At 42.7% G+C, this 23,729-nt stretch overlaps 2 protein-coding genes across 2 annotated transcripts in view; both read left to right on the plus strand.

Annotated features, from left to right (window-relative positions):
• map3k5 (mitogen-activated protein kinase kinase kinase 5) overlaps positions 1–16,875 on the plus strand; it is a 65,984-nt gene extending 49,109 nt beyond the window's left edge. Inside the window, exons 15-30 of the mRNA XM_080514299.1 lie at positions 544–677; positions 2,568–2,695; positions 2,845–2,981; positions 4,162–4,267; positions 5,532–5,689; positions 7,913–8,090; positions 8,854–8,871; positions 9,769–9,946; positions 11,440–11,608; positions 11,724–11,909; positions 13,300–13,405; positions 13,670–13,913; positions 14,045–14,157; positions 14,967–15,097; positions 15,259–15,335; positions 15,730–16,875. Coding sequence (XP_080370425.1) covers positions 544–677; positions 2,568–2,695; positions 2,845–2,981; positions 4,162–4,267; positions 5,532–5,689; positions 7,913–8,090; positions 8,854–8,871; positions 9,769–9,946; positions 11,440–11,608; positions 11,724–11,909; positions 13,300–13,405; positions 13,670–13,913; positions 14,045–14,157; positions 14,967–15,097; positions 15,259–15,335; positions 15,730–15,790 — 2,124 coding nt within the window. The 3' untranslated portion in view covers positions 15,791–16,875. The remainder of the gene's footprint in view (positions 1–543; positions 678–2,567; positions 2,696–2,844; positions 2,982–4,161; positions 4,268–5,531; positions 5,690–7,912; positions 8,091–8,853; positions 8,872–9,768; positions 9,947–11,439; positions 11,609–11,723; positions 11,910–13,299; positions 13,406–13,669; positions 13,914–14,044; positions 14,158–14,966; positions 15,098–15,258; positions 15,336–15,729) is intronic.
• An 871-nt stretch (positions 16,876–17,746) lies between these two features.
• Positions 17,747–23,496, plus strand: lrp11 (low density lipoprotein receptor-related protein 11; the record flags this gene model as incomplete). The annotated part of the gene is made up of 9 exons (XM_080514074.1): positions 17,747–18,314; positions 19,304–19,461; positions 20,284–20,425; positions 20,580–20,705; positions 20,851–21,045; positions 22,044–22,211; positions 22,297–22,353; positions 22,471–22,563; positions 22,665–23,496. 9 exons carry the CDS (start codon positions 17,747–17,749, stop codon positions 22,817–22,819), a joined length of 1,662 nt encoding a protein of 553 aa, XP_080370200.1. The 3' UTR covers positions 22,820–23,496.
• Positions 23,497–23,729: the final 233 nt, after the last annotated feature.

Genomic DNA, 23,729 nt, shown 5'->3' on the forward strand with positions numbered 1-23,729 from the left:
AATGAGAGCTTTTTTTTAGGATTGAAAGGGAAGCGTCAGCAAGGCAAAATAAAAATGTAGTGACTGAATAAATACTGCAACGAAGTGGTATTGTGGTGCAGTAAAATACCAAAAACAAAATTCACTGTATTAGCAACACTTGTGATGAGATGAAATGAAAAAAATTATTATTTTTTTTATTTTATTTTTTTTTTGCTTTTAATTCAGATATGTTTATTTTTATATAGTTTCAACATTTTCTCATGCGCTATCTTTAATCTTGGTACTGTCATTTGGAGCTGTCTTTGGTACAAAAAGGTCCTTAAGAAACAAAACAATTGTAACTTTTATAATTGTTTTATTTTTCTTGTATTGCTATCTATTAATTTGCCACCAAAATAGTTGAATGTACTTAGAAAATGCATTAAATATATATATTTACAATAATTTTTCAAAATTGCTCATCATATTTCAATCAGATAATCTGATTACATTTGTCCCAGGTCATTCTTGGATCCAGTTATTTTTTTCATGATGTTGTGGATGTTGTTCTTGTCTCCTCAGTACGACTATGAGTACGACGAGCATGGAGAGAGGGTGGTCCTGGGAAAAGGCACGTTCGGGGTCGTGTACGCCGGCCGAGATCTTAGCAACCAGGTCCGACTGGCCATTAAAGAAATACCGGAGAGAGACAGCAGGTGAGGTTTTTATTGTGGTCTCAAAATATTATACCTCCTCACAAACTATTTGACGATTTAATAGGCTGGCAGATGAACTCGCGAATTGAAAAGATGCGTGCATATCTGATTTACAGTCACCCTCAAGATGAAAGTTCCCGCTTCGAGCAGCTTATGCAGTTCATCTATTTATTGCACTGCTCGGAAATTGAATTTCAGTCCGATGTTAACAAGTGTCGGAGCTGTTAATGCCTTGTCTTGTTCAGTGCCGCTGCCAAGCAACAATTAAAAGAGTGCTGCTCTCCTCCAGCTGAGAGTGCAAGTCACAGATCAACACTATCCCTGGTGGTTTCTGGCTTTCAGTGTGTGTGTCGGGGGGGTGGGGGGGGTTATTTTTTGGTTTATTATTCCCCATCAATGTCTCTGTGTCCTCATCGTTCCACCGACTCGTCCCAGACTGAGGAGACACTTCCAGCGCCACACTTGGTTCCACTAATCACGCCAGCCAGTCAGCAGTGCGCTCGGCCGCAACAAATGTGGAGAATTTGGCTAAATAATTCAGAAGTGGACTGAAATCTCAGGAGGAGAGCCGGTGAAGGAGAAGGTGTGATTCATGCAGAGAGCTGCATGTGAAAAGGAAATTGCTGGCAAGCATTTCTTTTCTTTGTGCGTAGGTACCTGTTGTTCTGGTCAAGAATCAAGCTCCAGCTTTTTTTTTTTTGTTAACAGGCTGTAGATGCCTCTGTATGAATTCTTTACTTTTACATAACCTCCAGAAAAATACACAAGGTTACGACATCACCATAAGCCTGCCGTTTTTTTTAATAAAGCTCACCGCTATTCCAGTTCAACCTCCAGTCCTCACTGAGGAGTCGTAGACAGACACAACATAGACAAAAACTGAGCAGCTTATTGCAGGATTCTGCAGCGAAAGCCTGTTCAGGTTGTTCATAATGTGGTTTGCACAAAGTGCATTGATTGTGAAAATTCAAATTTGCATTAAAACAGAGATAATTTGGAGTCGTCGTTGTACACAATGTCACCTTCACAGCGACAATTCGGACGTCTAAACAATCGGAATCAAACGCAGATCTTGTTTTCCATGAGTCGGTGCTCGATACTGCACTGCCTCGTCACCCACCATCAGTCAGCTTATGAAATGTAGTGTATTGTGTATTTTTGATTTTTACAAAGTTGGCATTTAGTGGACCGGCTCCGATCATTGCAGACATTATAATTAATACATTTCTTTAACAAAATTGGCAAGAGTTTTAGTATTTGTTTCATTTTCCCTCAGTGTGAGTGGGCTGGAGACCTTTGAGACACTGGGAGAGTCTGTTTTCCAAATGCTCAGTAATTTAAGGCAATAAAGAAAAGCTTGACGTATTAATGCAGAAACGAGTTTGTATGCTTTTTAAATATACCTTTTAATCCATTCCTAATTTTAGTATCGGTTATATTTTTTTTTCCTACTTATTCTTGTTTTTCACCACATTTCAGTGTCGGATGTTCACATTAACAAGGCCAAAGTGTCAAGTCCTGTAGTTTGTATATGAAAGTAACGCCTTTGGGGAGCGAGAGTTTAGACTTTGTTGCTGTGAATGTTCAGTGAGTTCGAGATTTGGGTGAACGTCACATAAGGCTGGTGTCAAATTACTGCGAGCCCCAGAATATGAGAGCTGAAATGAGGTCTCTGAATGTGCTTTACAGAAGAAATCTAAGTGCTGGCCTTCAAAACCTACAAAGTAAGATATGCCATGTCAATGAATTTGTGAGAAGAGATATTAAAGAGAGGACAAAGAGAACGTTGTGCTCTGGGTTGTCTTTTACTGTGGATATCGGTGCTGCTACTTTCAGCTAGAATCAAGGTCTCTTCCACTATTTACAACCGATTTTGTTTTTGGGATGCAGGTACTCGCAGCCACTCCACGAGGAGATCGCTCTGCACAAGCACCTAAAGCACAAGAACATCGTTCAGTACCTCGGCTCTATCAGCGAGAACGGCTTCATCAAGATCTTCATGGAGCAGGTGCCTGGAGGTGAGAGCACGGCATTATTTCATCTCAATAAACTCAATCCATCGCTGCTTCGTAAAAAAAACCCCCAGTAAAACCAGTCTGGTGCTGGTGATCTCAGATCAGAGTCGGTGCATTGATTGTTGTTGCACTCTTGTCCCGTTGCGTTTCAGGGAGTCTGTCTGCGCTGCTCAGATCCAAGTGGGGTCCGCTGAAAAACAATGAGCCCACCATCGGCTTTTACACCCGGCAGATTCTGGAGGGGCTCAAATACCTGCACGACAACCAGATAGCTCACAGAGACATCAAGGTGACGTGATGCACAAAAAAAGAATATGTTTAAAAAAAATGAAATACATACAAATGCTCTTAATACTACTGCTGCCATTGTTTTGCATTTGTATACATTATTTAATTCCTTTTTAGTGTAAAATTCCATGAGAAGTTTTTCTATTTTAGAAAAGAAAAGAATCCTGAAATACCCGGTGATGACGCATTTTCAATTTGATTCAGTAAACAGAAGATCGACATAGTTGGTTTGAAATGTGAGAAGCACAGTGACTGCGCAGAAATGGAAAATAGTTCACCCCATTCAGAAACTCCAGGCTTGTCAGCAGGAAACGTTTCATGACTTTGCACAAAAACGCTGCACCAAGTTTAGCTTGGTAAAGAAATGAAGGTATTTCAATGCATCGACAACAGACTGCATGATTACAACATGGCAAAATACTTATCTCACATGACTTTGTGTCACTTTTAATACACTAATCCACAAAACAATATGTCTTTAACCTTGTTTTAGAAAATTATTGCGGCTTTGTGGGATTTCAAACGTTCAAAACATGAAAACTGAAACCAGAGTCCACATGTCTTGTTCTGATGAAGCATGAATTCTCATCTCAGAGAACAAAGCAACGACTGTGATAGAGAGGAGCTCTACAGTTTAATAACAGAAAGGATTGTGGGGTCTTCTGAGGTCTGCGGGCCTTCGTGTTTTTCTCGATGCGTGTGCTTGTTTGCTCTCTGAGAATGTCGGCCATGTGATTCCTGGTGAGTTTAATTTGTTGTGACTGCACTCGAAAAGTGGCCCTGAACCAGCTGCTCACACACATTTCTGCAGTTTCTTGACAGCTCATTGGCTGCAGCAACACTCCGCTTTTTCTTAAGTAAGAGGCACTCCCTGTTTTATCTCGGTTGTAATAAACCAACGCTGATAAGGTTCCCATCAGAGATGGCCATTAGAGCCAGCCGCCTCCTCCCTTGGCCTCCCCCTCTTTTAACTACTCGGCCATATAAACATCATTAGCCCCACGTAAATGTTAATGGCCTTGTTTAGGCGGGGAGCTCCTCCTCTTCCCACGCATGGTGCCATAACCTGCTGTTTGTCACTTTAAAGGAGCTGCAATCCTTATCTCTGTGCCACAGCCCTGGAATTTTAGGAGCAGGATGGGTGTGTCTGTGTTCACAGATGATCTTTTTCAAATCCACAGGGCGACAACGTCCTCATCAACACCTACAGTGGCGTCCTGAAGATATCAGATTTTGGCACTTCTAAAAGGCTGGCAGGGATCAACCCGTGCACTGAGACGTTCACAGGTACACTCTTGATTATCTTCATCTCTTTGTTCACGCAAGCAAAAAGGCTCAGACGGGGCTGGAGATGTCCTGAGACGGGGGCTATAAATAAAGCTGAGCGAGCAGGTAACCCCAGACAGATACGGTTTGTGTGCTCAACTGGCACCGTTTCAAAGAATCCACTCCCAGCTACGCACCCACTGTGTGTAATAACTCTGAGAATAGCCGCCTGTTACTATTCGGGCTCCGGGTTTGACGTGAGCCCGCGGTCGGATGGTGCAGGTTGGTGCCGCCCTGTAATGTTTGCCCTCCAGCCGCCAACTGCAGCTCAGTTCAACCTCTTGAATTAGATGGTGTCAATGCAGATTGGAGGAGACAGGGACTTACCCTGAATGGCTCTTTCAAGAAACTGGGCGAGTCCTTTTTATAGCCCGCGCCTGCTATATATAAATGTGTGCCTGCCTTTTTTTAGCTCAGCAGAGGAGCCTCTAAGGGCAGCTAATAAGAAGCCGGCAGGATAATAACAGAACAAAAGAGGTCTTTCAGTAGGGATCTGAAAATGTTTCTTTGGACCTGCGCCATGATTAATATATAACACTGACTGTCTTGGCTGTTGCTTACACAAGACGATCAGCCCCTTTAAAGCTTTTCCCATCTTATTGGTCACATGTAGGAATTGTGTCATCACCTCAAAGACAAGGTAACTCATAGTTAATCACCTGACGCAGGCTATTTTGGGGTGGAGCTGCTTCGAGCTCACACCCGGTGTGAGATACTGGTTGCAAAGTCAAACTTTCCGACTTGTTTCAGAGCAAAACAAAAGGTGCGTGTATTTCACCTTCAACAGAAGGTATATTTAAAGAAACTGCATGCACAGTGAGAATATTGTACATGGCACATGTCCTCTACGGTGCAGATTTTCTACTGATGTGATTCAGTTTGATGTTCCAGTCGTATTTCATACACGTGATTCAGCTGTTTTTTGTTTTGTTCTCGCCCACAATATGCCTTTAGACTGTTTGACATGAAGGCCACTCACCAATAGCCTACAAATAAATGAACATTAGCTCACGTTTTTATCCAGCATGTACTGGCATCACATGTTCAGTGTACTTCAGACACCCCCCTCGACAGTTTCCATCCTTCATCACATCTGCAGCTCGTACATTTTCATATTTTGCTTCACAACTTTGGATCTGTAGACACATTAAGGGGAGAAAAATCACCTGTACTGAATCAGTTCCATGTCAGCATTCGTGAGGACGTTATGCTTGTTGTTTCTCAGGCACTTTACAGTACATGGCTCCTGAAATCATAGACAAGGGCCCTCGGGGATACGGCAAGCCGGCAGACATCTGGTCGCTGGGCTGCACCATCATCGAGATGGCCACCGGTAAACCGCCGTTCTATGAGCTGGGAGAGCCACAAGCTGCCATGTTCAAGGTGAGACCCAGCAGCACTAACTTATCCTCACGAGGGAAGGCGTTTAATTTTAGATGGCAGTTCGCAGACGGTGGAAGCTGTTTTTTATAGCATCTTGTTTTGAATGGGTATTGCAGCGCCAATGAACATCTGCAGCTCCGCCAGATCACTAAATCTGAGGATGTTTGAGAGCTGATAATTGCCCTCTTGAGAGTATGAATAGGATACGTATGTGGCTTATATTACTGCGCTCAGGTTTTGGTGTGCATGACTATGGATTTATATCCAATCGGATTCAAATTTGCATCACCTTCAGAGGAAAAATCATGGCATCAGCCATGATAGACTTTAAATAAAATATATTAACCTAAAACTTTAACTTGCAATGAGACATGGTGACTTGCTACGAGGTTTTGCATCCCGTTTGCAAGTATGAATTAATGTTTTAATGCATTTATCTCTGCATCCTCTATGTCCGCTGGGTCCAAGTTTTTATGAGCGGCAGAGTGGGCCTTGGACCATCGCCAGTCCATTACAAAGCAGACATAGAACGACACATTCAAACATTCAGGCCATGTAGGGACACGAATTAACTCAACGTGAAAATCATTGTTTCGGGGGATTTTTGCGAAAAGCTCGAATCCATCCATCTATCTTCGATTAAGCGTTTTCTGTAAACAGTGATGTATGAAATATGCACAAAAAAAACCTGAATAATTCCTACAAATATAATGTTTTTAATTGATTATGAAGGTAATTTTTAAAGTAAGCTTTCCTTGTTTATTTGGCAGTGTTAACGCTGTTATGATGTTTGTATTGATTCAATTTATTATAATTTTTAAAGAAGTCATTGTGAGACGGCTTGGCCATTATTATGGCACATAAAAATGTAACTGAAAGCATTCAGTTGTTTGCTTTGGGAGATCATAATAGAGAATATTCAACATAATCAGGTTATATTAAGTTATTTGAAAGGTTGAAGACCAGACTATACACAGCTCTGTCTCTGTTTGGAAATAAAACAATTACTGTAGGACTCAGCATCTTTTGTTTTTTCTTATTGCCTGATAAGAGCTGATATATGAACAGCTGCCTTTCCTCCGGACCTCCATGACGACACCGGTCCAGGTGTATTTATCTAGACAGACTCATGCCTCATTTAATGGACCTACTGTACCTTCACCATACATAATGCATAGAGGCCTCATCCACCAGCCGTGATTCTTAAACAGCTCGCTTATTTACAACAGTCAATTCATGCTCTTCTATTCAAGTTCCATTTGATGGAAGTGACAATCAGCAGTTCAGTGTTTATCATTTCAACGTTTCCTGAAACTAAAACAAAGAATCTGTCGTTATGCGCCTGCATTGTGTTATCACATACAGGCGGTAACATGATCCAGGCCAGTAGAAACTGCAAATACCGCGTGTGCACGAATGTTTGTTTGGACACAAACAGCCTCGTGGATCACAGAAAGGAGCGTTCAGAGTCCTCAGGTTAACTTTCCATCCCTGTTTGAAGTCTTTACACACTCAGTCTGCATGCTTTATTTGCTTTGGCTGGGCCGGGCTTCACAGCCACACCAGTGGATTATTGCGTCCATGTGCAGCCCGTTGAAGACGGTAAAGATGTTTGAGGCGATGTCTGGAAAGCATTTTCAAAGTGGTGAATCATGGACTTTTCCATATGATGTGAGTTAATTAAAGGGTGCTCCGTCCAAACAAGGAGGCGTGTGTTCGTGGAACTCAAACGTAAGGAAACACACGTGGAGAAACTTCCATCTCTGCATATTTTTGCACAAAGATCACAGAAGTGTAGTCCCGTCAACTTTTCGAGGTTCTTGTCTTTTAACAACTTTCTGTGGGGCATGTCAGGTTAACTCTACCAGTAAAGCAGTCCCAGTGTACTCTTCACTCATCCCTCAGGAATGTCTCGAGGGAGGGGCATCTCCCTGCTAATCTTAAGTCAACATTCTTCAACAGCAACAAGAGGAATTTCTCGTGTGCCTCGTCAGGGGGAATCTCACACGTGAACTTTGAGTATTATTCCTCTCATGTGTTGCCGCCAACCTGCACTATGGCCTGAGATTTCAACTTCGATTCAAACTCCGGTGTAAACACTGCAATTTGCACGTGCAGCTAATAACATAATTCACCCTGAAGGGAATGCGTCTTCGACTGGCGGAGAGGCTTCTGATTTGTTTCATCAAACTAAAGGTTGTCTTCTGTTTTGTTGCTTTCTAGGTTGGGATGTTTAAGATCCACCCGGAGATTCCTGAGTCCATGTCGCTGGAGGCCAAAGCTTTCATCCTGCGTTGTTTTGAGCCCGACCCTGACCGACGCGCCACCGCCTTCGACCTGCTCACCGACGAGTTTCTCACCGTCACCAGCCGCAAGAAGAAGGGCAAGAGCAGCTTCACAGGTGGGAGCGTTTTCACTTTCTTTATTCTCACTTTGCCACATTATATATAAATCAATGTACAGTACAGAGTATATTGTTGAATAAAGGCTGGATGAGTGAAAGGGTCACCTGAAGGGGGCCTCTTTTCAAACAAACGCCACAGTAATAGATGATAGCCAATATATCTTTGAATACAGAAACAGACAGTCAAAAGATATTTTTAATTCCTTAGAACCTTTATTTTTCCCTGTAATTTTTTGGGACGGGTAGAGGACGACAGCTTGAAATCAGTAGACAGACTGGTACGTTTTACAAGAACGCCCAGGCTGTGTGTCGCTGTGTGAGCAGTAACGGCACTGGTAACTCTGAATAAAACAATTCAAGGAAGATTTCTAGTTTGGTCCAACATTAAAAACAAAATAGAGAAGGGCGACTAATAGCAGTCTTTTTCACATCTACAGATCTATATTGCCATTTGTTTCAACTCTTCAGTGCATCCCGCTTTAGATTTAATAGAAATGTTCCTTTCACTTTTGTGTGTTGTTTTTCAGTTGTTTGAGAACGTTGTGACATTATGTTCTGATGCTTTGGGAAAAAAAAGTTAGTGAGGTGGAGTTTTACCTACGTTTTAACCCCACGGCCTCTTTTCAGTCACGTGCCGTGACAACAGCATTAAGAAGAGCTTCAGTTGTTTTGCTTTGCTGCACAGTCGCCCACCTGCCTTACAAGTTCTGTTGTTCATGTTTAATTGCTGACACACATATTCTCCGTTTCTTTCCTGCAGCTCTGTCACCGGGGTCAGGTGAGCAATTTTGCTTTCTTCATTTAATCTGTTTTGTTTTAGTCGTATTTGCTGAGAGACCACCTTATAAACTGGCTTATATTTTTCTCCTGCTGCTGCTTGCTCACTCACCTTGTTTGACTCCACTCCTCAGAAGCTTGAGACACGCAGTTCAGAACGAGATGTAATTTACAAATGCTTTCAAATTATGCTTGATATAGCTTATACACAAGAGGCTTTTTAGCAGCCAGATGTTCAATTTGCATCACATTGAGGCGGTTGACTCAAGATAGAGATATTATTTATTTGTCTTTTCTGTGTTGAGTCAGATCTCAAGCAAAAACTACGAAAGCATTCACTAATAATTTTGGTAGGATTATATATAATTGCATGTCTTTATAGAAGGTTTTTTGGATGCACACATAGATATGTATTATAATGTATAAATGTCAAATATTTATATGGAAAAAATTATATTTTTGATGCATACACATATACTGCAATTTTAGAAATATGTGTTCAAATTGGCTTTGGTATTTGTAAATTTGATCTAAAACCATTTCGACATTATAGCTTTTTATATTCTATAGCCAACCATATGCCCATGCTATTTTTTGCAGCTCCCTGTGAAACAAGATTAAATAACTATGGCCTTGCATATTTGTGTATCCATTGAAAAATATTTTCAATGGCATGCATTTTATAAATATGTCATAAACTGTAGGAAGGTTAGACTTAATATTTATGAACCCATTTAAAATAATCCATCAACACTTTTTTTCACTTGCTTTGCTGCACCAGAACAGCTTCTGCCTCCCTGGTACGAAGTGATACATAAGCATATTTATGTAAACATGCTGCAACAAGCACTTCTCCGGCTTCCAGACGTTTCATCATGGACTCGTCTCGTCCTTTTAGAGTACCTCCGCAGTATCTCTCTGCCCGTGCCGGTGGTGGTGGAGGACACCAGCAGCAGCAGCGAGTACGGCTCCGTCTCCCCTGACAACGACCTCAACGCAAACCCCTTCATTTTCAAGCCCAGCGTCAAGTGCTACAGCGAGAGGGATGTCAAGGGGCCGAGGTCCCTTTTTCTCAGGTAACGCACACACACGGGTTCCAGAGCTGGTTTGGTTCACAGGTGCCCTTCTGTTGTACTGATCTCGCCACACTCCTGTTGGCCGGGGAAGAATTGCCTCATTAATCTTAAACTAACTCGGCGCGCCTGACAGCGACATGAAAAACATCCGACTGTAAGTAACATTAGCCTGTGTTCACAGAACCTGCAGTGGATGCATTAGCAGCTCTAAATATAATTAACTCGCCTCACTAAGAGCTGTCTGCTACCGTCAGCAAGAAGGTAACTCATTATCGTTGCTTCATTGCTCCTCGTTCTTGTTGTCGTTAGTTAATAAATCCATCTTTACTGCTCACGTGCAGATTGTAGAGCATTTCTTCTCCGACTACTTGATACTGGCCCACTGCTGACACAGAAGCTCTATATTCATTATGAAAACTGTCCAAGTTGAAGAAGTAATGTCGTACGTATTTTCCTGAGTAACTAGTTACTATACATTTGCAGTCGCTTGAGAAGTAACTCCAGTACATAAAGAAAGTGAGTAGTAAGTAACTGTAAGCACCGCTTTTCAGTAGTTGTACAACTCTGGGGGGAATAAATACTACTTAAAAATAAAGTAGATTTGAGCCTGTCAGCGTATCTTTTCATCCTGTGTCGTTTCAATGAGAATTGAACTTTGTGATTCAAAGGTTTTACTGTATAATGACATTCTTTATTCATCATAGGTGTTTTGATTGTGAGGCCATTCACACCGATAAAGAACTATTTCACTCATAATTGAATAAATATTTTCACTTTCTAAGACACTATTGCACCTCATTTCAAAACCAGTGTGTCCATGAGCACATACAACGCAGAACAAATTGAAAATAACTGCTGCATTTTGAATTAAACTAAATCATTTTGCACTTGATTCGGCAAAAACAAATCCTTTGTGTGCCAGTTTTCAAAAGGTCTGATTTTAACACGCAGATTAAGTATTTATTCCTATTTTATCTATTTATTATTATAAGAAGAGTGAAGGAAAAGTCTTAGTCCTCTGGGTTCCCCAGCAGGTCTATTAAAGGCCATAACAATTTTCAAGCAAGACAATAATACACCGCGCAGTTTCCTTTTGCACTGAAGCTTGAAATTAAATATCTAACTCATATGTCTAAATACTCTTTCCAAAACATAGATTAGATTACTGCCATGAGCTTTCATTCATCTTTTATGCCACTTTATCCAACTAAGTGCTGCAGGGTGCAGGAAGTGATCCCAGCCTGGTGTGTGTGAACGCAGGTCGCCAGTCCATCACAGGGCAAACACAGTGAAACCGACAACCACACACATATTCACACCTCAATGTAATCCAGCGTCACGTATTAGCTTCAAACACACGTGTTTGGACCTGTGACCTTCTCACTTCAAGCCGAGAGAACTCACCACAACTCCACTGTACTGCCCAGCGTCTTGACACTCCTTTGTGAATTGAAGACTTCTGTGTTTTATTAACCTTTTTTTTTTGTTGTTAGTATTCCAGTGGAAAACTTTGAGGACCACAGTGCTCCTCCATCCCCTGATGAGAAGGACTCGGGCTTCTTTATGCTTCGCAAAGACAGCGAGCGGCGAGCAACGCTGCACCACATCCTGACCGAGGATCAGGACAAGGTGGTGGCCAACCTGATGGAGGCCTTCACGCAGGTCGGTAACGACGGAGACTCACGTCAGGGCAGTGATGGATGTCATCAGACGCAGTCAGAGTGCCAACTCTCTCTTTGCATGTCCCCCCCCCCCCCCCTCTGTCTCCAACCTCCAGGGCTCTGAAGAAATGAAGCTGAAACCTCAGCACATCTCCACCCTTGTGGTGAGTCTGGCTGACTTTGTGCGGATGGCAGACAGGAAAATTATCGCCAACACCCTGTCTCAGCTCAAGCTGGAGCTGGATTTTGACAGCACCGCCATCAGTCAGCTGCAGGTCGTGCTGTTCGGCTTCCAGGATGCTGTAAGTGTTTACAGGCGGATTTCCTTTTTTTTTTTTTGACATTGCAAAACTAGATTAAATAGTATTGAAAGGATTCAAATGTATTGCATTGCATTAAAGCCATCATTAAATTTGTCTTGTCAATTAAACATTTAGATACAAAACCTGAGGACTAAAATCCCTAAAACACTGCTGCAAAAGCTTTTAGTTCATACAACTGCTTTGAGCTTTCCAAAGGATCGACCTGAGGATTCGTCTTTTAATGTAATTCCTCTTACAGAATGCAAAGTTCCTGCTCTTTGACACCTGCTACATGTGATTTCCTGTCTTTTTATCACCCCCCCCCCCCCTTCCACTTGAAGGCAGACGTGCCTGGAGCTTTTTCTTAAACCACAGGCTCCAAGCTCTTCAGAGTAATTTATACAAGCTGCAGAAAACATTCAGGCTGCCTTGTTGCCGCTCTTCCTGCACAGAGATCAGAGGGATAACTGTGAAATGCTTGTGATCTTCAAGAGATGAGAAACCGTGGCGAGTAATTGCACATTCTGTAGAAAGGCTCATCATCTGCTCTCCTCCTCGGAAATGCAGTTATGCAGATGAAATGACAGCAAGTGGCTGTTTTCATGTCAGTGAGGGGGGATTACATAACCGTGAAGGAGGGTGAAGCTCTGACGCCTCCTGTTGGCCATCAGGGAGAAGAGTTGAGAGTGGATGACAGGTGTTTCTCAATCTCGAGGATGTGTGCTTGAAGGCAGTTCAAGGATGTGGCGTCATCTCGTCCTGCTGAAGGACTGTTCCCTTCTCAAGGATCCTTGTTAACCGACCGTGACCATGGGCAGAGTCCTTTTGGGCTAACGGAGGGTGTATGGCAGACGTTTTCAAACAATACTGTACTGTGCTTGCGGGTTCACGACCTCCTGAATTACAAATAGGTGGAATGTGTAGACTGTGTACATTAAATTAGTGGGACCTGCTCCTGCACAAACTCGGGGGGAAATTTAACAGTTTATTTTAATTAAGGTTAAGCTTGTTTTCAATAAAGAAAAAAAACATTCTCAGACATTACTAGTGATGTGTGAATGATATATTGAGACTTACCTATTTCATTATGGACATTCATCTTGCTTTAACATCTTTTTTTTCTAGTTCAACAGTTTATGTGATGCTTTGTGGTTTGTGGTTTCCCTCTGTCTTCTATTCTCATGTGCATTTGTATTGTAAATACTATCAGTGTCGACCATGTTTAGTCTGATTACAATTTCAATTAAAAAAATCAGGGCTGTTCCAACTCCAATGCAGGAGACTAGAGCAGCACTCTGCAATTATTATTTTTTATAATCTGGATGAAAGATAATATATATATTTATGCTCATGAGTGCAACAATCTTGATTTCTTTTTTTTTTTTTCAAGGTGAACAAAGTGCTGCGAAACCACAACATCAAGCCTCACTGGATGTTCGCTTTGGACAACATCATCCGCAAAGCTGTGCAGACTGCAATCACAATCCTGGTGCCAGGTAGCATCATCAATGTCTCAAGTAGAGCTCCTCTGAATGAATTATGAATCGCCCCTCAGGCAATGATGAGCCCATAAATACAAGAGCTGAGGAAGCTTGTACAGTCAGAATTTTTATGAACAGACATGATAAAGCCACAGCGCAGGCCTGTATCAGTCTTCGGTTTCACATTAAACTTTATTATAGTTTTACTGTTTAGCTTCTGGTTTTGTGTAATTGTTAACACATTGTCTCAAATTGCGGTGTCCTCCGTCGTCTGTCCAGAGCTGAGGCCTCACTTCAGCCTGGCCTCTGAAAGCGACGCGGCCGACCAGGATGACGTGGACGACGACGCCGAGCCGGACAGAGGCGCCACCCACCAGAGCCGCGTGCCCCCGGTCGCCGCTCACGACGACACGGTGGTCACGTCGGGGGTGAGCACGCTCAGCTCCACGGTGTCTCACGAGTCGCACAACGCACAGCGCTCCGTGAGCATGGAGCTGGGCAGGATGAAGCTGGAGACCAACAGGTAGACGGAACGCGTCAGGGCAGCGGCGTAGGATCGATCTGTTTTATGACGGCCGTCATCAATTATCCATCAGCTTGTCGTAATAATCTAAGATCCTTTGGTATTTTTCCCTCCGTGTGTTTTGACTTCAGGCTGCTGGAACAGCTGCTGGAGAAGGAGAGAGAGTACCAGGTCATCCTGCAGCAAGTGCTGGAGGAGAGAGAGCAAGAGATCAGACTACTGAGGCTGCGATCTGAGCCCGCAGGTCTGCGCTTTTATCCAAACTTAACGTCCCCGCACTCTCACTGCTCCTAACTTCAAATCTGCCTTCACATCTTGCAGCCAGCCGGGAGATTCAACAGCCGTGGTCTTCAACACTAAATAATAATAATAATAATAATAATAATAATAATAAAAATAATAATAAACCGACAGTCTTGGCATGCAGAGAAACGTCCATGGAAGAATTTGGCTTCATTGTTTCCAGCTCACAAAACAGTTTATAAAGGCCATGTCGCAAATATTGAAGAAAAACAAAAGCTTTCTTATCAACTCCTTGAGGTGTAAATTATTGGATGTCTAATTCCAATTAGCTGGTTAATTAGTGTTTCCAGTATCATTTCCATTTTGACTTGCTGATGTGACGATACGAATGCGTCTTGCAGCGAGAAAACTTCTCCTGCACCTTTTTATCATCTCACCTTATCATCTCACCTAACTCACATCCAACAAGATCCGAGAGAGAATCCGCTGCTAGACATTTAACTTTCCTCTGAAAGGCTGTTAAACATGTTTGCATCATAGTGGATGGATCATTCAGAACTTTACACATAAACTACAACACTGTGGTCAGGATTGAGGAATGCCAAATACTGTAAAAACAATATTAAATTGGAGTGAAGCAGGAAGAAGAATTTGTCATTTTAACTCGGGAGTGTTAAAATCAATGTGATCCACCAGTGAGAAGAATAACAAACAGCAGTCATTTCAATTACAGAATTCAGTAGTCGGCACTGTACCTCTTGAGTGTTTTTAAGGTACTAACATAAGCTCCTCATTATGTTCGCCTGTTAGAGACTCCCACATCTCCTACATCATCAGACGGTGTGGATGGAGAGGGGAGTCAACCTACCCAGAGACATGAAGACCCGGAGCTGACCAGCTGGCTGCGGCTTCACGGCGCCGACCAGGACTCCATAGACAGGGTGGGCGCCACGATTTAAAACCCGAATCAACAATTCAAAACAGTTTTTATAATCAAAGTGCTCTGCAGCCATATAAAAGGGCTTAATGCAGCAGCTCATACACCCAAGAACTGACTGTCATACCCCTCGTGTCCTTATCCTTCACTCTTTTTCCTTTAAAGATACTTAATGAGGAGTACTCATTGAACGACATCCTCCATGACGTGACGAGAGACGATCTGAAGAGTTTAAGACTGAGGTAAGAAGAAACCCAACCGTGCTTATCTCAGCTTTAGACTTTTGGGAAAATGTAACACAGAACTTACACGCTGGATTGTTCACCCGCTTGTAGAAAACGAGCGCCGGAAAGAGTCGTTTCACCCTATGTGGGTGTCGTTGCGTTTGTAAACAATAGTACATTGATATTTCTGCGGTGGTTTATTGAACTGTATCATGAGATTTTGTACAGTGCTATTTATTCAACCATTATCTCTATTTTGTAACTTGGGTTCATGCTTCATGAACTGTTAGAGATGTTTTGCATAGTTGGGATAATCTATATCAAATGTAATGATTATTTACAGGTAATTCTAATGAATGTAGCAAACTCGTCTCCATCCACTGGAACCTAACTGTGTTTGGTGTCTCCTCAGGGGTGGGGTGTTGTGTAAACTGTGGAAGGCCATCACTGACTACAGGCAGAAGCCAACCTAAGGCCTTAAGTGGCAACAACCACTCAAAGAAGCCAGGACCTTTGTCCCTCAACAACTCAGCATTCTCCTCTTTACCTCAGTATTTATATGACAACAAAGACTTTTCGGAGATGAAGCTGTGTTCAGCAACGTGCACAGAGCAGCTTTTAACCAACGCAAGAATCCCCTGGAGTATTTTATAGATTTGAAACAAAGATTTTGGATATTGGGTCATTTTGAAAGTAAGAATTCTTAAAGTGCCACTAGTTTTGTTATGCCTCATGGACACAGCTTTTGTTACAAGTGTGTCTAAAAATTAAATTTGATGGGAAAATCGAAAAATGACATCTATACCTATTTTTCTCCCATCTTTGCAAGATGTAATGTTTACAAAAGCGGAGACTGACCGTTTTCCAACGTAAGCCTGAGATACAAAATACTACATTCAACCTGTACTAATATTTTTATCATTGCATCTTCTCACTACTTTTATTTAAATTTATTCTAATTTAACTGTCCTGGTTATCTGAAGGATATCAATGCATGCCTTTTTTAATTTTATTTTATTTGAACTGAAACTTATTTAAATGTTCATCTTCCTTTTATAATGATCATTATCTATTTTGTCATTAAAAACCTTATCATGTAAATATTGTGTTAAAATAAATTCTATGTGAATGACATTTATGTAACAAGAAGACATTGTTAAACATAGTTAAATCTCCTTCAGATTGGACCAAGTCTATGATGAACACATGTAATAATATTGTATTTTCTAGTGTCACAAATCATAGGAAATGTTCGGAATAAATATTACATCAGATCATTTGTTTTTATTGTTGTACACTGACAAATTGTGTTTTATCTTGCTTGTGTATATATGGCCATTAAATCAGATGTTTGTTGTAAGAAGAAAAATAATCCGAAATGCAACACATTTCATATGGAAAAGCGTTTTTTTTCCTTTTCTTTTCTTTTTTCTTTTTTTAACTATGATGTCAGACACGGGAAATAATTGTGAGCATTGTGTCCGTTTTGTTTCATATCTAAATGGATTTAAGATTCTTGTGTTATATTGTTGAAATAAAACTTCTTCTTGAAGCTGTGAAAAAAAAAAAAGGTGGCAAGTTTTCCTTTACGGATCAATTGTTGGAACTCCCTTTTCAGGGAAACGCGTAAATGTTCCGTGCAAGACAGTAAGGGCTACAATTTTCCTTTTTTTTTTCATTAAATGAAGTACCATTATTGCCAACCGTTGCTGCTATTGTTGTAGAAGGCCACTTAGAAGAACAAAAATAATACCTGTGGTTGAAAGTTTAGAACTAATATGGATGGGATGGATGGATGGATGATGGATGGATGGGTGGATGGATGGGTGGATGGATGGATGGATGGATGGGTGGGTCGGTGGATGGATGGATGGATGGATGGGTGGGTCGATGGGTGGATGGATGGTTGGATGGGTGGGTCGATGGGTGGATGGATGGATGGATGGGTCGATGGGTGGATGGATGGGAAGGATGGATGGATGATGGATGGATGGGCGGGTCGATGGGTGGTTGGATGGATGGATGGTTGGATGGGTGGATGGATGGATGGATGGTTGGATGCAGACGGCAGTAAACTGCCCAGGTAATAGCACTTGCATCAGGTGCGCCGCAGCTGTTCGCCATATATGGGCATGGCGTTACGTCACCGCTTTCCGCCGTGCAGCCTCCGGTCTCCGCCTCCGCCTCTTCACCATGACAACAGCAGATTTTCAGCAACGTCAGACGCGAGACGATCCGCTCCATTACTGCGGATAAACAAAGCAAGTAAAACACAGCGGCTTCGCTCGGTGTCGTGGTGTGTATATATATATATATATGTATATTAGTTTCTGGGGACTGTGTGTCGGGAGACTGATGAGCGGGGGGGGCGGCTGCTGCTGCTGCTGCAGGAGGCAGAGGGACTGACGCCGTTTGACTGCGGGAACAACATGGCCCTGCTTCAGCATCCCCGGCCGCTGCTGGCCTGCAGCCTCCTGCTGCTGTTCGCCCTCAGACGCACCGACTCCCGCTCGTCGCCGATATCGGACCTGAAATCCAAAATCTCCGGGGTGGAGGAGCTCCTGGAGGAGTTCCGCAAGCAGCTCCAGCAGGACCAGGTGTACCGGACGGGCGACGCGGTCGACTCCTGCGTGGGCGACTTCAGCCCCGCCAGGGAGAGCATCATCCGGGCCAAGGTGTCCATCGAGCAGGGCGCCACCTTCCTGCTGGCCCCGGAGCCGGTGTTCACCTGGAAGGACTGCCTGCACGCCTGCTGCTCGCAGCCGCACTGCACCGTGGCGGTGGTGCAGGAGAACCTGCGGCAGCCGGAGGACAGCCTCCGCTGCTACCTCTTCAACTGCACGTACCGCAGCCAGAACGTGTGCTCCTTCGCCCCGCAGCAGGGATTCACCACCTACACCCGCACCGTCAACGCGAGCAGCGGCCACGGACACCCGCCCGTGCCCGGGTCACCCAGCGGCTCCGCCCGCAGGCCCGGCCCGGAGGAGGACGCGCAAGGTGGGGCAAGTGTTCACTGATAAATCAGCAATAGCTGGTGGGGTGAAAGAGTGTGTGTTGGACCAACTCAACCTCTGAGCAGTTTACTGACAGTACAGGGTGAACCATCAAAATGAAGTGTGAATGACAAACAAACATGTAGAGTTCAACTAAACACTTCTGACAAAGAGATGAACGATCATCATTTTCATCTGGTATTTCTTACTACATTGTTGTATGTTTGGTATAAGGATGTCAATGACTGAGCAGACCAGGTATGAAAACATTATTAAAACATTAAATAGTGGACTTAATAATAGAAGTAAGCTTCAATTGTTAAAAAATCAACTTTTAAACCCAGGTGTTGGTTGTCAAAGAGACAACATATACCGGTAAGTAAAAAAGCAGAGTTTGTAATGATAGTTTAGAAAAATAGTTTGAATGACTAATGTATAAATAAAGACATGCCGGCTTTGTTTAATTCACATAATTCTAAACAAGTGAACACAAAGAAAGAGAGTTTGGAAATATTAAAAAAAGGTTTTAACATTTATTATATTTTTTCTTATTTTCATACAGTGAAGTAAAAGTGACCGTTTCTGACTGTTCCTTGCTCTAATAAGGTGGAAAGCCTGGGTTAATGATTTGCCTCAGTGTGTAACTTTGTACTGAGAGCAATAGCAGCTGGCTTTAACAGCTTGTGATAAAAAATAATAATAAAAAAAACCATTGCAGTTATAGAAATTGTAAAATATTAAACTATTCACCACTTTTTAAGTTGTTATAGTAAAAATACAACAGAAAGAAAACTTGGTCCAAAGTAACAGTTTGGTCATTAATCTGTCACAATTTATTATCATTACAATATACTTGGGGTTGGGGGAAAAAAAAAAAAGAGGCTCGGCATTGTTCAAATGCAGAAGAAAAGCATATTTTATTTTCTAACATCAGAAGTCTGAAAAGAGTGAACTGTGGATGATGCCGTCACACCGAGGGTTTTCATGTTGCAGAGGAGGACGAGCCTCCACGCAGCGACGCCGGACAGGACGTGTTGATCCAGCTGCCCACCGACTGGGCCGTGCTGGACGGCCGGGACAGTGTGGACGACCACGCCATCAGCCACTACGAATGGACGCTCGTTAAGGGTGACACGGCCGTCAATATGAAGGTCAGCGTTTGCTTTTGCTTCATAGGATTAAAAGGACAAGTATCAAGGACATGAGGTTTATTTATTCTCTGTTGTTCTGGCCTTTTAGAATCTGAATTATTTGTTCAAATGGATGTTAATTGTCCCCTGTATGAGCTTGGTGCATTTGAGTATTTGTATTGGTTAAATCAACAAGGTGGCTTGTGTGCAGAGCTGTGTATGATGCACTGCTGTGTGAATACGGAGAACAGTTTATCATGTCCAGAAAGGAACAAAGAAAGCAGTTTGAGATGTGGTGTCACCTGAGACATGAGTCTTCTGCATCGACACATCATGCTTCTATTTATATGCTTTACCGTGTTCCTCCGAATGAAAGAATCTTTCTGCCACGATTAATTTTTTTTTACTACAATTATCATTTTCAAATCACATGAAAATGCTGATTGCTGAAAATCTATCATTCATCTTCATCTGCAAAATTCTTCATGAACAAAGTAGGGGAATGAGTGAATGCTCCTTTTCACAAGAATTAAGATTTGGATAACATAAGTAATGTATCTCTCATTTGATTTAGCAGGACAATGCATCTAAGTACAAGGAGCCTCCATAGATATTATGAAAACTTAAGCTTGTATGTAAGAGTATTTCACTTCTGTGAGAATAACGACCAAGTGTGTGTTTGAATACTTCATCAAATCAAAAAGTCACACTTTTTTTTAAAGAAAAAGGCCCGATGTTTATTAGGGACTTGTCCTTGTTTCTGATGATGTTTTGGCTTTTTGATTCTGATAGTCGTATGGTTACCCCTTGGAGACCTAAATTGTGCTTGTGTGTGTGCTGAAGTCGACCCATCCAGGGTTGCTGAAGGTCAGCGGTCTCCAGGAAGGCGTCTACACCTTCCAGATGACGGTCACGGACGCCTCCGGACAGAAGAGCTCAGACAACGTCTCTGTCACTGTCCTGGCACCAAAACACCAAGCAGAAGGTGACAAACCCACTAATGCATCCCTTTCTACCCTGATTTTTACATTTGAATTAATTTGATATTGCACAGATGTCTCACTTTTGCCTCTTTGTGTTTGGATCTATTGCCACTGATGAAGTGAACGATCTGCACTTTCGTGTTTCTGTACCGACAGTGTGCACCGGCCACTGCTCAAACTACCAGTTCAAGTGTGACGACGGCTGCTGTATTGATATCACCTACTCGTGCGATGGGAAACAACACTGTCCGGACCGCTCTGATGAAGCCTTCTGCACCAACTGTAAGAAGCAGCAGCACTTCACTTGTTTCACAGCATGTGTTTGTTTTCAGGGAGATAATAGACTTCTCATGAAATCTTTTTGAAATCAGTGGCTCTTAACGCTGATCTGTTACTGTCACGACTCATAGTTCTTTTTTTATTGTAGTTGATAGCAACCGGAAGTCAGTGACCCACCCAGGAGAATTGCTCAGCCCTCGACAGCCTGTAGCCCAGGCAGAGGTGGCCGAAGAAGGCGCCATGCTCTCGACCGGACGGTGGAAATCCCTCGTAACGCCACAGGACAGGGGCATCGCTGCTCCTTCTCAAACTTCCACTGGACAGGAAGCCTCAAGCAGCCAAGGTAGGCTCATGTTTAAAAAGCTTGTCGGCACCTATGGGTGACGAGCTCCAACCAAGTCAGTAGCACACAGCAAAAAGGATTTTTTTGTTTTTAACCTGAAATTTGGCAGCCACATAAATACGTGTTCCTTACAATTGCGGCACAATTTAAAAGAGAAACAATCAGAATTTGCAATCGTGATTTGTTTTTTGTTTTTTTTGCCAGAAGCAAAGACATAAAGAAATGATCTCCAAAAGACACACATACTCACTCTCTTTTTGTCTTTTTGTGCAAATTTTACTCGTCACATTGCTTTTCAAACACCTCTTTCTTTCGTCACAGACAATAACAGTATAATATGAACTAACACAGCCTAAATCAGCTCAATATGCTGCTTTCACTTCAGTTGCACCTCTTAAAATATCCAAATAGCATACTCTGGCTGGTACTGACGCAGTGCGCTTTTATAAAAAAAAAGTCAGGTAGGGTTTTAGCGTGTGCCCGGACATGGAAGCAGATGGCGCCTGCAGGCAGCCATTGAGTCAGAGCAGTGAGCTCCAAAATGCTGGCCGAGCCAAAGGGCCACTCTGCATTCCCTGGGAAAGCAGCTCCTTGCCTGCATCCCCTCTGAGTGCTGGAACAAAGCTCCCCTTGTCCCCTCTGCCATCTGATCCCCCAATCAGAGATCAGCCGAAAGGGCTTCTTCCCAGATCTTCTGTTTAGTCCGAAGTATTCCGTACTCAAGGTGCCTTCACCATGCTCATTCCCATGTCGAGATGCTCAGCACTTTAGCCATATGAACACTATCGCTGACCCGCTGATCAACATTTTATTTGTGAGACTCATTCTTGCCTCTGTTCTGTGTTGCTAATGTCAACTTATTTAAAGCGACAGTCGGTGTTAAAAGGTACCATCAACCCTTTTTGATAGTTTGTCAGACACATTAAACTGCACTGCAGGAAGCGCTGGCCGCACAATCGCAACTGCAAACACCACTTGTCTTGTCTTTGTCCCTGAAGCTCCGTGTGCTTCCGCACCGGTGGTCGGACCCTGCAAAGGTACCTTCCCTCGGTGGTATTACGACCAGAACGCTGGGGAGTGCAAACACTTCTTGTATGGCGGTTGCCAAGGAAACCATAACAACTTCCTCCAGGAGGCCGACTGTGTCAGTGAGTGCATCCAAAAAGGTGAGAAATGTACCTTTTTGTTCGCTTTTCAACCGAAGTTTGAAATAACATTGAATAACACTTTCTTTAAATTACATTTTTATAGGTCCAGCTTTCAGACCTGCAAGCGTCTCCCCTCCAGTCACTAAACAAACTGAAATAGGTGCGTTATTAAAACAATAAATTAGAAAAATAAAAAAAAATTCTAGATTAGTAAAACTATTAGGAGGTGGATGTTTGTTTGTTTTTTAAACCTACACTGATTTTGTTTATATTGAAGCTGCTCCTAAAGTCTCCCAGAGCCAAGCAGTGAGTGAGGCCATCATCTCCAAGCCATCCAAAGCAATGGGAGGACACCCGGTGCCAGAGTCAGGTTAGACCCCCCCCCCCCCCCCCGTGTTTGCACCTAATGGCTATGCACATGTTCCTTCTCCTCTGCTTTGATTCCACTCATCTCATCCCCTCCTCCTCCAGGTGCGATCCTTCCTCTGACCCTCGGCATCCTCATCACCGCTCTGCTGCTGCTCATGATCGGCTGCCGCCTCAAACTCGTCCGTCACAAACTGAAGAAAGCCCGTCCTCTCACCACGGAGGAGTCGGACTACCTCATCAACGGCATGTACCTGTAGCCCAGGCGGCGAGAAATCAGCTCCGCGAAGACAAGAACGAGGGGCAGCCGACACAGAGGACTCCAGGACGCTTTGAATTGTCACTGTATTCCTCTGCAGCACGGCGTGTCTTTGCTTTGTCAGGTTGGAAACGTCCGAAGCTCTTCAGTCGTGGACGTTTCCAAACACCCACACAGCAGCCCCCTCCGACTGGTCGCTACTGTAACTCTGCTGCTGGAAATCTGATTGTTTATGGGTGAAATATCACCTTTTCTCAATTGCTACTGACAAGGATGGCAAAAGAAGCTGTTTTGTCTGTTATTATAATTCAGTTATCACAGGGATTCAGTTCTTTAGGGATGTTTTTTCTTTTGTTTGGGTTTTTCTTTTCTTTTTTTAAACAAATGCTGCACCAAACATGCAGTGCTCTGACCACTATGTGGCGCTGATATTTCTGGTTTTGTGTCGTGAATTGTAATCGTGTTAACTTGTTTTGAAACATAAAACCGAAGAGTCCGTGTTACAGCAACACATCAGCAGATTACTCCGAAATTGAATCACGTGAACCCAAAACAAATCCACTGTGGTTCAAGTTTTGTTGCATACTATGTTGACTAAGGCGTATGTGAAATATCTACAATTTCTCTCTGTATATATATATATATACATATATATGCACAGATGTATTCCCTCTAAGTGCTGTCTTTCATGTGACATATTAAAGTTGAATATACATAAAGGTATTTACAATATGTTGACGAGGGGATTTGCGGTATAATTGTTTTGGGGTTTTTTTAAGTTATTGTTATGACTAAATTGGAAATGTTCTGGACATATTCAAAATCAATTTAGATTCTCAACATAGCTTTTCATTAACTTGCACCAAAGAGAATATTTTGATTTGCAAAGCTGCAACTCGGATCATTTTTCA

This window comes from Blennius ocellaris (genome assembly GCF_963422515.1).
Source record: "Blennius ocellaris genome assembly, chromosome: 18".
Lineage (NCBI taxonomy): Eukaryota > Metazoa > Chordata > Actinopteri > Blenniiformes > Blenniidae > Blennius > Blennius ocellaris.